This window comes from Kogia breviceps, chromosome 12, assembly GCF_026419965.1.
Source record: "Kogia breviceps isolate mKogBre1 chromosome 12, mKogBre1 haplotype 1, whole genome shotgun sequence".
In the NCBI taxonomy this organism is placed as follows: domain Eukaryota; kingdom Metazoa; phylum Chordata; class Mammalia; order Artiodactyla; family Physeteridae; genus Kogia; species Kogia breviceps.
The window spans coordinates 20,657,082-20,670,240 of record NC_081321.1 but is presented as its reverse complement, the minus strand read 5'-3'; the positions used below and the strand labels follow the sequence as shown (position 1 = coordinate 20,670,240).

The 13,159-nt window shown below is 35.5% G+C and overlaps 1 protein-coding gene across 2 annotated transcripts in view; it reads left to right on the top strand.

Moving 5' to 3' along the window:
• ITPR2 (inositol 1,4,5-trisphosphate receptor type 2) overlaps positions 1-13,159 on the top strand; it is a 526,733-nt gene that overhangs the window by 213,300 nt on the left and 300,274 nt on the right. For both annotated transcript variants that reach the window (XM_059081164.2, XM_059081169.2), the window contains 3 exons: positions 5,060-5,117; positions 6,553-6,718; positions 7,776-7,949. In XM_059081164.2, the coding sequence (XP_058937147.1) occupies positions 5,060-5,117; positions 6,553-6,718; positions 7,776-7,949 (398 nt within the window). The remainder of the gene's footprint in view (positions 1-5,059; positions 5,118-6,552; positions 6,719-7,775; positions 7,950-13,159) is intronic.

Below are 13,159 nucleotides of genomic sequence, written 5' to 3'. Positions count from 1 at the left end.
TATCTCCTCTGTGACAATATTTTCTCTTTGGATGGTGTTTTCCTGAGAACTTGAAAGTTCCTTTTATGTTTTAAAACAAGAAGTATTCATATGAGACAAAAATGTCAAAATAATCTCCACCAATCAAAAGAAAGAAATGAGTCAGAAATTAAATAACTTGCCTAGAATGGCAGCGAGGATGTTTGCTGCTACTGGTGCTCAGTCCTTTGAATGCAGTTTTTCTGGTAATCTTCACAACTCTGTGAGGTTGAGGGACTGTGTTGTTTTGTTTTTTTAACATCTTTATTGGAGTATAATTTCTTTACAATGGTGTGTTAGTTTCTGCTTTATAACAAAGTGAATCAGCTATACGTATACATACGTCCCCATATCCGCTCCCTCTTGCGTCTCCCTCCCACCCTCCCTATCCCACCCCTCTAGGTGGTCACAAAACACGGAGCTGATTACCCTGTGCTATGTGGCTGCTTCCCACTAGCTATCGGTTTTACATTTGGTAGTGTATATATGTCCATGCCACTCTCTCACTTTGTCCCAGCTTACCCTTCCCCCTCCCTGTATCCTCAAGTCCATTCTCTAGTAGGTCTGCGTCTTTATTCCTGTCCTGCCCCTAGGTTTTTCAAGACCATTTTTTTTTTTAGATTCCATATATATGTGTTAGAATACGGTATTTGTTTTTCTCTTTCTGACTTACTTCACTCTATGACAGACTAGAGGTCCATCCACCTCACTACAAATAACTCAATATCATTTCTTTTTATGGCTGAGTAATATTCCATTGTATATATGTGCCACCTCTTCTTTATCCATTCATCTGTCGATGGACACTTAGGTTGCTTCCATGTTCTGGCTATTGTAAATAGAGCTGCAGTGAACACTATGGTACATGACTCTTTTTGAATTATGGTTTTCTCAGGGTATATGCCCAGTAGTGGGATTGCTGGGTTGTATGGTAGTTCTATTTTTAATTTTTTAAGGAACCTCCGTACTGTTCTCTGTAGGGCTGTATCAATTTACATTCCCACCAACAGTGCAAGAGTGTTCCCTTTTCTCCACAACCTCTCCAGCATTTATTGTTTGTAGATTTTTTGATGATGGTTCTGACTGGTGTGAGATGATATCTCATTGTAGTTTTGAATTGCATTTCTCTAATGATTAATGATGTTGAACATTCTTTCATGTGCTTGTTGGCAATCTCTATATATTCTTTGGAGAAATGTCTGTTTAGGTCTTCTGCCCATTTTTGGATTGGCTTGTTTGTTTTTTTGATATTGAGCTGCATGAGCTGCTTGTAAATTTTGGAGATTAATCCTTTGTCAGTTGCTTCATTTGCAAATATTTTCGCCCATTCTGAGGGCTGTCTTTTGGTCTTGTTTACGGTTTCCTTTGCTGTGCTAAAGCTTTTAAGTTTCATTAGGTCCCATTTGTTTATTTTTGTTTTTAATAACATTTCTCTAGGAGGAGTGTCAAAAAGGATCTTGCTGTGATTTATGTCATAGAGTGTTCTGCCTATGTTTTCCTCTAAGAGTTTTATAGTGTCTGGCCTTACATTTAGATCTTTAATAAATTTTGAGTTTATTTTTGTGTATGGTGTTAGGGAATGTTCTAATTTCATTCTTTTACATGTAGCTGTCCAGTTTTCCCAGCACCACTTATTGAAGAGGCTGTCTTTACTCCATTGTATATTCTTGCATCCTTTATCAAAGATAAGCTGACCATGTGTGCGTGGGTTTATCTCTGGGCTTTCTATCCTGTTCCATTGATCTATATTTCTGTTTTTGTGCCAGTACCATATTGTCTTGATTACCGTAGCTTTGTAATATAGTCTGAAGTCTGGGAGCCTGATTCCTCCACCTCCGTTTTTCTTTTGCAAGATTGCTTTGGCTGTTTGGAGTCTTTTGTGTTTCCATACAAATTGTGAAATTTTTTGTTCTACTTCTGTGAAAAATGCCAGTGGTAGTTTTATAGGGATTGCATTGAATCTGTAGATTGCTTTGGGTACTATAGTCATTTTCACAATGTTGATTCTTCCAATCCAAGAACATGGTATATCTCTCCATCTGTTGGTATCATCTTTAATTTATTTCATCAGTTCTTAAAGTTTTCTGCATACAGGTCTTTTGTCTCCTTAGGTAGGTTTATTCGTAGGTATTTTATTCTTTTAGTTGCAATGGTGGATGGGAGTGTTTCCTAAATTTCTCTTTCAGATTTTTTGTCATTAGTGTATAGGAGTGCAAGAGATTTCTGTGCATTAATTTTGTATCCTGCTACTTTACCAAATTCATTGATTAGCTCTAGTAGTTTTCTGGTAGCATCTTTAGGATTCTCTATGTGTAGTATCATGACGTCTGTGAACAGCAACAGCTTTTCTTCTTCTTTTCCGATTTGGATTCCTTTTATTTCTTTTTCTTCTCTGATTGCTGTGGCTAAAACTTCCAAAAAGTATAGTAAATAACAGTGGTGAGAGTGGGCAACCGTGTTTTGTTCCTGATCTTAGTGGAAATGGTTTCAGTTTTTCACCATTGAGAACGATGTTGGCTGTGGGTTTGTCATATATGGCCTTTATTTTGTTGAGGTAAGTTCCCTCTATGCCTCCTTTCTGGAGGGTTTTTATCATAAATATGTGTTGAATTTTGTCAAAAGCTTTTTCTGCATCTATTGAGATGATCATATGGTTTTTCTCCTTCAGTTTGTTAATATGGTTTATCACATTGACTGATTTGCACATATTGAAGAATCCTTGCATCCGTGGGTTAAACCCCACTTGATCATGGTGCATGATCCTTTTAATGTGCTGTTGGATTCTGTTTGCTAGTATTTTGTTGAGGATTTTTGCATCTATATTCATCAGTGATATTGGCCTGTAGTTTTCTTTCTTTGTGATAGCTTTGTCTGGTTTTGGTATCAGGGTGATGGTGGCCTTGTAGAATGAGTCTGCGAGTGTTCCTCCCTCTGCTATATTTTGGAAGAGTTTGAGAAGGATAGGTGTTAGCTCTCCTCTAAATGTTTGGTAGAATTCGCCTGTGAAGCCATCTGGTCCTGGGCTTTTGTTTGTTGGAAGATTTTTAATCACAGTCTCAATTTCAGTGCTTTTGATTGGTCTGTTTCTATTTTCTGTTTCTTCCTGGTTCAGTCCTGGAAGGTTGTGCTTTTCTAAGAATTTGTCTATTTCTTCCAGGTTGTCCATTTTATTGACATAGAGTTTCTTGTAGTAATCTCTCATGATCCTTTGTATTTCTGCAGTGTCAGTTGTTACTTCTCCTTCATTTCTAATTCTAATGATTTGAGTCTTCTCCCTTTTTTTCTTGATGAGTCTGGCAAATGTTTTATCAATTTTGTTTATCTTCTCAAAGCACCAGCTTTTAGTTTCAGAGTCTGAATCTTTTATGCATTATGCTCTTTTGGTGAAAATCCAAGGTTTTTTGTGGTTTTTTTTTTGTTTTTTTGACTTCGATCAAAGAGCAGTGTGAAATGCAGCTATCAGGAGGAAAGGTGTTTTGTAGGAATCACCCCACTCAAGAATAAAGACATAGCATTCCCCACAATGGTCTGGATGTGGGTATTGGTTTTATTGTGTGTGTGTGTATGCCTGCGTTCATTCTTTATTACCTTGCATGGTTGTAAATTGGTACTATATTTCAGTTTTTCACATTTAAAATGTGTGAGAATGAAGCCACTCTATCTGTGAGTGTGGGAGCATAATGACATAAGAGCATAAAATTTATTGTAAAAATTTTGTGACTCTAGAAAGTACCTTGTGAAACCTAAGATATATTAAATTACCATTTTTCTGGATAGATCAGGCCAGTCATGGCAAGTTGGAAACTATGTTGTATTGAAGAATTAGCCAGTTAACAGAATTCTTTTGCTGGGGCAGGATTTGTACAAAGATATGCAACTTTCTTTTAACCACAACCACTGTGACAACATCAGGAAGCCTCCTCTTCTTTGTGCATCAATTGATTTGATAGGAATGAGTCAATGATTATAAGTGTGTAGTTGATGTAGATGCTCAACCAAATGTCCTGCTGTCCAACTCATCGGCATCCAAAGGCAGCATGCCTCTACGGAAGGGGTTAAGCTGTCCTGAGCTAGAAGTCTCCTTGGAACATTTGCAACAGTGTTGGTTTTTTTATGCTTCCCAGAATTGTAGAACTCCAAGGGGCTATTTCCAGGAATGTTAGGGCAGAACCAGAAAGTCTTGCTGGCAGTTGCATTGACACTAGCATAAGAATTATTGGCTCTCAGAAGCCAGACTTCTGGAAACAGGAGCTCTAAGTGTCAGTAAAAGTGTGGGAGGGAAAGTCTAGGGGCATCCCCAGAAAACTAGTTCTCTCTGATTTACCTGATCTCTTATATTGGTTGTATTCATTAGAGGTATCATTTTGGGAAGAATTCTTTTTCCCCTTTTATGTCTTGCTCTGTTTTCTTTTCATACTTTTGGAGATGAGAAATAAATTGTGTACTTATCATAGATATTTTCAAAATGTTATTGTTGGGGATGAGTGAGGAATCATGATTGGTTCACTTAACAAAAAAAAATCAAATACCCTGTCCCAGAAGAAGAAGAGACGGATTTATAGAAGTAAGCTTAGGTTAAAAGATCATGTTGTTTGGAAGTACCATGTAGTAACAAGGTTCCTTATAGGTATACTGTGATTCTTTAAAAAATATTATCCTTCCATGTCACTACCCATTTAAATTAAATGTGTGTATATAGGTGTGTGTAGTTGATGTATATATATATATATATATATATATATATATATATATATATATATATACACATACTTATATAGATGAGGAAACTTTGTAAATGGTTCTTTCTGATCTTTTAAATGTATCTTTGACTATAACAATATATATTTTAAAATGTAAACTTCAATTTAAAATATTGACTGATAAGAGGAACTGTATTGTGACTTTTTAAAGTGTTAATTGACTTTTGGTGGCATAAAGAAATTAAGACAAAAATATTTTTAGGTAAGCTAATATTATCATAAATATTGGGACTCCTAATTATAAAAAGATAAAGAATGGATTTTACCATTTGTCTTTGCAGCTATTGTTCCTGACATAGATGAAATTGCAGCTCAGGCAGAAACTATGTTTGCTGGAAGGTACAGTAACATTTATGTGTCTTTATCTTGTGAATAAGATTTTACTTAGAATTTTATTGACACTTTATTGTTCACTTCCCTATATCTATTTAATTTTAGATCCTTTATCGTTGCCAACATAATTTCTGCTATAAATGAAGCTCCTAATTTACTGTAGAAGAGAAAGCATAGCTTTTCTTTAGGTCAGGTTAAAAAAAGACAGGAGAGATGAATTCGGTGTATTGAACTTTCCCCTGAATTCTTTGCTTTTCTTTCCTCAAATAATGACAGCACTCGAACGCCCCTTAAGTCCCCTGCTATAAATATTGCTGCCTCTTGCAAAACGTGCTTCCCCAAATCTGAGAAATTTGAGAAAAGAAAGTAACTTCTTTCAAAGTTATCATTAACTTTATAAGTGAGAAATAACGCTATTTTCTGCCAATTGAAAATATCCATGATTAAAGAAAGTGAAACATCTCTGCCATGACAACTCTCCTTTGCTATCAGGTGCCCTGCTACTCACTGTTTTTAGGTTGTTTCTTTTTTTCCCATAAATGAAAGTAATAGTCAAAAAGAAAAGTAAAAACTGTAAAATGTGTGAACTACAAATTATTGAGTTTCTGGCATTCATTTTTATTATAGATTTGCCATGAGTACCTAAACAAATTTCTGTACTAAGACATTGCATTTTCTTTGGTTAGAAAGAAAGACAAGAATGAGGAATCAGGGGAACCAAAAAGGATTTTTATCTCTAGTGAACATTTGGTTTAGGTTTGTTTTTATATTGTTTTGCCAGTTTTTGCTGTTGTTATTGTTGCTGTGTTTTCCTATTCAAGTATTTCATTATTCCCGAGAAGAGAGAGTAAACCATTGTATGATTTTCACCGTAAAATAAATGGACTTTTTATCAGGGGAATCTTGCTCAGAGTCCGGATACACCAAACTTGCAGAGTTGCTCTGGTGACGCCTGTGTGCCTGTGCACATGAGCACTGCCTTCCCTGTGCCTCACCACCTGTCGTGGAGAGGTTTTTGGACTCGGGGGAAGTTCAGTCCATGATATACATCCAGCCAAGTATGTCTTCTCAATAAACGCTTCAGGGTTGATTCAGATTCTATCTTTTGTCTTTGCCTAGATGACCAAATCATCCCGGTTTGCCTACTACTTTCCCAGTGCAATCACTGAAAGTCGCCTATCTTGGGAACCCCCTCAGTCTTGGACAAACTGGGACTTAGATCACCCCTACTTTCATGGACAAACACAAGTTTTCTCTATGTTTTGTTTCCTTATTAGTTACCCGAGGCCAAAAAAGAGTAAAAATTTCTTCCTTTGTACTTTCCAGTTTTTTTTTGGGGGGGAGGGTGGGTGATAACTGAGGATGTACACACAATTTTAACCACTTCCGACTAAATTTAATGTCAATATAAGTTATTTTAGAATAATGTTTTGTTTTATAGAAAGGAAAAAAATCCAGTTCAACTTGATGATGAAGGAGGCAGGACATTTTTACGGGTCCTCATCCATCTCATCATGCATGACTACCCTCCTTTGCTATCAGGAGCCCTGCAGCTGCTGTTCAAGCACTTCAGCCAGAGAGCAGAAGTTTTACAGGCATTTAAACAGGTGAGATTCAGTAGCCCTCAGTGGTTCCATAGCAGAGGCTCTGAAAATATTATTTATAACATCCAACCTGACTTCATGGTTGCAGAGTTAATGAGACTGTGCAGCTTTTCCTGGGGATACTTTCTATTTTTAAAGATAGATGGCCTTGTCTTAGGCCAAGACATGATCTGTTTTAGAAAGAGATCCCCACAAGTGATTTTTCAGTTAATATCTTTAATGTAAATGATAGGCACTAAAATTTAGGAGGGCACTGGGAGATAATACCATATTAGGAATTTTGTTGCCAGTGCTGTTATTTTGACCCCGGATTTTACTGAAAAATTTGGGTAATGCACTGAAATAAATGTTGTGATTGAGAAAATGTAGAAATCCAAAAGAAAGGAATTGTGATGGATCTAATCTTTTTCTTTGTTGTCTTTAAATGATTTCAATCTTGAGACCATTAATGAGAAATATCTGAGGGCTTACATGTATTTTACTAATATTTATTTAATACAGCATTGATCTTCATTAGGAAGTTTTACAAGGATACGTTCCAATATGAAATAATTAAAAGATAATTATATAAATACAGATAATTATTCATATATTTGTAAATGTCACACAATACATATAAATTTAGGTTTAGACTGTATCACTGTTTTCTTCCACTTATTTTTATACTTCTACCTCTTTTCAAATAGAGAGAGTCTCAGAAAAATTAACTTTAGCAGTAAAATTAGAGTTAGGGTATCTCTTATTTGAAATTACTCTTTAACACTTTAAAAAGCTTTGCTTGGGCTCACTTTTTTATATGTATAATTCTTCATAACATGCGAATATATTGAGTAGAGTTCACAGGTACTTTCAGGGGAATTTTCATGATCAATATACATCTAAAATATGTAAAATATATGTAAATATATGTAAAATATTCATAAATATTCTAGAAATACTAAACTTCAACTGAGGGGCAAATATGTTTAAAAGACTTGGGATTTTTGACATAAATGAAATAAGAATAAAGGAAATTCCATAAGCAAATTAAATAAACTAAGGATTGCAATTCTGTTTCCAGGTGCAGTTACTGGTGTCCAATCAGGACGTAGATAACTACAAGCAAATCAAGGCAGACCTAGACCAGCTTCGACTAACTGTAGAAAAATCTGAGTTATGGGTTGAGAAGAGCAGCAGCTATGAAAATGGAGAAATGGGTGAAAATCAAGTAAAAGGTGGTGAAGAGCCAATTGAGGTCTGTTTTCAAGATCTATTTTGAAATAATCCAAACAAGTGTCTTTTAAATCAGCATAAAATTTCCATTTGCCAAGTCAGATATCTGCATAAATTTGTACTTGGTTAATTCTTGTCAATTACTCTCACTTGTTACCTCATCTGACTACTTTTTCACTCTTTCTCCTTCCCACTGTAAATCCTATAAGCCATAAATCAGGACAATAGGAGGGAGTGAGGTGGAGAAAAAGAGGAATAGGTCTTAACCTGAGACCTGTACAGAGAGGGAAATTTTTGCTTCTACCATTCATGGTGGCTTTTTATTGGCAACCAATAAATCATTCCTTTTATTATTGAATAACCTTATAAATATGTAAAAATACCCAATGGAAGGACAATATGCTTTATTACCAACATGAAAATCCCCTAAATCTGTTTCATCTACAGAATGGTAAGATGCTGATCATAAATCCTCTGTTATATTGGTTTTAATTTTCAGTAGGTTAATTAGTTGCTGTTTGCAGATTTTGCTAAATACTAAATAAACCATAAAAATTTTTAAGCAGTGTTTTAGTAGACTGCTACCAACACTATAATTGATAAAGTATTGAGTTTCTTAAATAACTTTCTAGTGTTTTATTTAGTTGTCACTTTATTTTATTTTAATTAACATCTTTATTGGAGTATAATTGTTTTACATTGTTGTCTTAGTTGCTGCTGTATAACAAAGTGAATCAGCTACATGTATACATAATCCCCATATCTCCTCTCTCTTGCGTCACCCTCCCACCCTCCCTATCCCACCCATCTGGGTGGACACAAAGCACCATGCTGATCTCCCTGTGCTATGTGGCTGCTTCCTACTAGCTATCTATTTTACATTTGGTAGTGTATATATGTCCATGACACTCTCTCACTTTGTCCCAGCTATCCTTCCCCCTCCCCATGTCCTCTAGTCCATTCTCTGGATCTGCGTCTTTATTTCTGTCCTGGCCCTAGGTTCTTCAGAACCATTTTTTTTTTTTTTTTTAACCTTCCATTTATAGGTGTTAGCATACAGTATTTGTTTTTCTGTTTCTGACTTCACTCTGTATGACAGACTCTAGGTCCATCCACCTCACTACAAAGAACTCAATTTTGTTTCTTTCTATGGCTGAGTATTATTCCATTGTATATATGTGCCACATCTTCTTTATCCATTCATCTGTTGATGGACACTTAGGTTGCTTCCACGTCCTAGCTATTGTAAATAGTGCTGCAGTGAACACTGTGGTGCATGACTCTTTGAGTAATGGTTTTCTCAGGGTATATGCCCAGTAGTGGGATTGCTGAGACATATGGTAGCTCTATTTATAGTTTTTTAAGAAACCTCCATACTGTTCTCCATAATGGCTGTATCAGTTTACATTCCCACCAACTGTGCAAGAGCATTCCCTTTTCTCCACACCCTTTTCAGTGTTTATCGTTTGTAGATTGTTTGATGATGGCCATTCTGACCGGTGTGAGATGATATCTCATTGTGGTTTTGATTTGCATTTCTCTATTGATTAATGATGTTGAGCATTCTTTCATGTGCTTGTTGGCAATCTCTATATCTTCTTTGGAGAAATGTCTATTTAGGACTTCAGACCATTTTTGGATTGGGTTATTTGTTTTTTTGATATTGAGCTGCATGAGCTGCTTGTAAATTTTGGAGATTAATCCTTTGTCAGTTGCTTCATTTGCAAATATTTTCTCCCATTCTGAGGGTTGTCTTTTGGTCTTGTTTACGGTTTCCTTTGCTGTGCAAAAGCTTTTAAGTTTCATTAGGTCCCATTTGTTTATTTTAGTTTTTATTTCCATTTTTCTAGGAGGTGTGTCAAAAAGGATCTTGCTGTGATTTATGTCATAGAGTGTTCTGCCTATGTTTTCCTCTAAGAGTTTTATAGTGTCTGGCCTTACATTTAGGTCTTTAATAAATTTTGAGTTTATTTTTGTGTATGGTGTTAGGGAGTGTTCTAATTTCATTCTTTTAAACGTAGTGGTCCAGTTTTCCCAGCACCACTTATTGAGGAGGCGCTCTTTACTCTGTTGTATATTCTTGCCTCCTTTATTAAAGATAAGGTGACCATATGTGTGTGGATTTATCTCTGGGTTTTCTATCCTGTTCCATTGATCTATACTTCTGTTTTTATGGCAGTACCATACTGTGCTGATTACTGTAGCTTTGTAATATAGTCTGAGGTTCCAGAGCCTGATTCCTCCAGCTCCATTTTTCTTTCTCAAGATTGCTTTGGCTATTTGGGGTCTTTTGTGTTTCCATACAAATTGTGAAATTTTTTGTTCTACTTCTGTGAAATATGCCAGTGGTAGTTCTATAGGGATTTCATTGAATCTGTAGATTGCTTGTAGATTGCTTTGGGTAATATAGTCATTTTCACAATGTTGATTCTTCCAATCCAAGAACATGGTATATCTCTCCCATCTGTTGGTATCATCTTTAATTTCTTTCATCAGTGATTTATAGTTTTCTGCATACAGGTCTTTTGTCTCCCTAGGTACGTTTATTCCTAGGTATTTTATTCTTTTTGTTGCAATGGTAAATGGGAGTGTTTCTTTAATTTCTCTTTCAGATTTTTCATCATTAGTGTATAGGAATGCAAGAGATTTCTGTGCATTAATTTTGTATCCTGCAACTTTACCAAATTCATTGATTAGCTCTAGTAGTTTTCTGGTGGCATTTTTAGGTTTCTCTATGTATAGTATCATGTCATCTGCAAACAGTGACAGTTTTACTTCTTCTTTTCCAATTTGTATTCCTTTTATTTCTTTTTCTTCTCTGATTTCTGTGGCTAGGACTTTCAAAACTATGTTGAATAATAGTGGTGAGAGTGGACATACTTGTCTTGTTCCTGATCTTAGAGGCAATGCTTTCAGTTTTTCACCATTGAGAATGATGTTTGCTGTGGGTTTGTCATATATGGCCTTTATTATGTTGAGGTAGGCTCCCTCTATGCCCACTTTCTGGAGAGATTTTATCATAAATGGTGTTGAATTTTGTCAAAAGCTTTTTCTACATCTATTGGGGTGATCATATGGTTTTTATTCTTCAGTTTGTTAGTATGGTGTATCACATTGATTGATTTGCATATCTTGAAGGACCCTTGCATCCCTGGGATAAATGCCACTTGATCATGATGTATGATCCTTTTAATGTGTTGTTGGATTCTGTTTGCTAGTATTTTTTGAGGGTTTTTTCATTATATTCATGAGTGATATTGGTCTGTAATTTTCTTTTTTTGTAATGTCTTTGTCTGGTTTTGGTATCAGGGTGATGGTGGCCTCATAAAATGAGTTTGGGAGGGTTCCTCCCTCTGCTATATTTTGGAAGAGTTTGAGAAGGATGTGTGTTAGCTCTTCTCTAAATGTTTGATAGAATTCGCCTGTGAAGCCATCTGGTCCTGGACTTTTGTTTGTTGGAAGAATTTTAATCACAGTTTCAATTTTATTAGTTGTGATTTGTTTGTTTATATTTTCTATTTCTTCCTGGTTTAGTCTTTGAAGGTTTTACCTTTCGAAGAATTTGTCCATTTCTTCCAGGTTGTCCATTTTTTGGTCATAGAGTTGCTTGTAGTAGTCTCTTAGGATGCTTTGAATTTCTGCGGTGTCTGTTGCAACTTCTCCTTTTTCATTTCTAAGTTTATTGACGTGAGTCCTCTCCCTCTTTTTCTTGATGAGTCTGGCCCATGGCTTATCAATTTTGTTTATCTTCTCAAAGAACCAGGTTTCAGTTTTATTGATCTCTGCTCATGTTTTCTTTGTTTCTATTTCATTTATTTCTGCTCTGATCTTTATGATTTCTTTCCTTCTGCTAACTTTGGGTTTTGTTTGTTCTTCTTTCTCTAGTTCCTTTAGGTGTATGGTTAGATTGTTTATTTGAGATTTTTCTTGTTTCCTGAGGTAGGCTTGTATAGCTATAAACTTCCCTCTTAGAACTGCTTTTGCTTAATCCCATAGGTTTTGGATCATTGTGTTTTCATTGTCATTTGTCTCCAGGTATTTTGTGATTTCCTCTTTGATTTCTTCAATGATCTCTTGGTTATTTAGTAACGTATTGTTTAGCCTCCATGTGTTTGTGTTTTTTACGTTTTTTTCCCTGTAGTTGATTTCTAATCTCATAGTGTTGTGGTCAGAAAAGATAGTTGACATGATTTCCATTTTCTTAAATTTACTGAGGCTTGATTTATGACCCAAGATGTGATCTATCCTGCAGAATGTTCTGTGCGCACTTGAGAAGAAAGTGTAATCTTCTGGTTTCGGATGGAATGTCCTATAAACATCAATTAAATCTATCTGGTCTATTGTGTCATTTAAAGCTTCTGTTTCCTTATTTATTTTCATTTTGGATGATCTGTCCATTGGTGTAAGTGAGGTGTTAAAGTCCCCCACTATTACTGTGTTACTCTGAATTCCTCTTTTACAGCTGTTAGCAGTTGCCTTATGTATTGAGGTGCTCCTATATTGGCTGCATATATATTTATAGTTGTTATATCTTCTTCTTGGATTGATCCCTTGATCATTATGTAGTGTCCTTCCTTGTCTCTTGTAACATTCTTTATTTTAAAGTCTATTTTATCTGATATGAGCATTGCTACTCCAGTTTTCTTTTGATTTCCATTTGCATGGAATATCTTTTTCCATACCCTCACTTTCAGTCTGTATGTGTCCCTACGTTTGATGTGGGTTTCTTGTAGACAGCATATATATGGGTCCTTTTTTTGTATCCATTCAGTAAGCCTGTGTCTTTTGGTTGGAACATTTAATCCATTGATGTTTAAGGTAATAATCGATATGTATGTTCTTATTAACATTTTCTTAATTGTTTTGGGTTTGTTTCTGTAGGTCCTTTTCTTCTCTTGTGTTTTCCACTTAGGGAATTTCCTTTAGCATTTTTTGTAGAACTGGTTTGGTGATGCTGAATTCTCTTAGCTTTTGCTTGTCTGTAAAGCTTTTGATTTTGTCATCGAATCTGAGTGAGATTCGATGGGTAGAGTAATCTTGGTTGTAGGTTCTTCCCTTTCATCACTTTAAGTATCTCATGCCACTCCCTTCTGGCTTGTAGAGTTTTTGTTGATAAATCAGCTGTTAACCTTATGGGAGTTCCGTTCTATGTTATTTGTCATTTTTCCCTTGCTGCTTTCAATAATTTTTCTTTGTCTTTAATTTTTGGCAATTTGATTACTATGTGTTTCA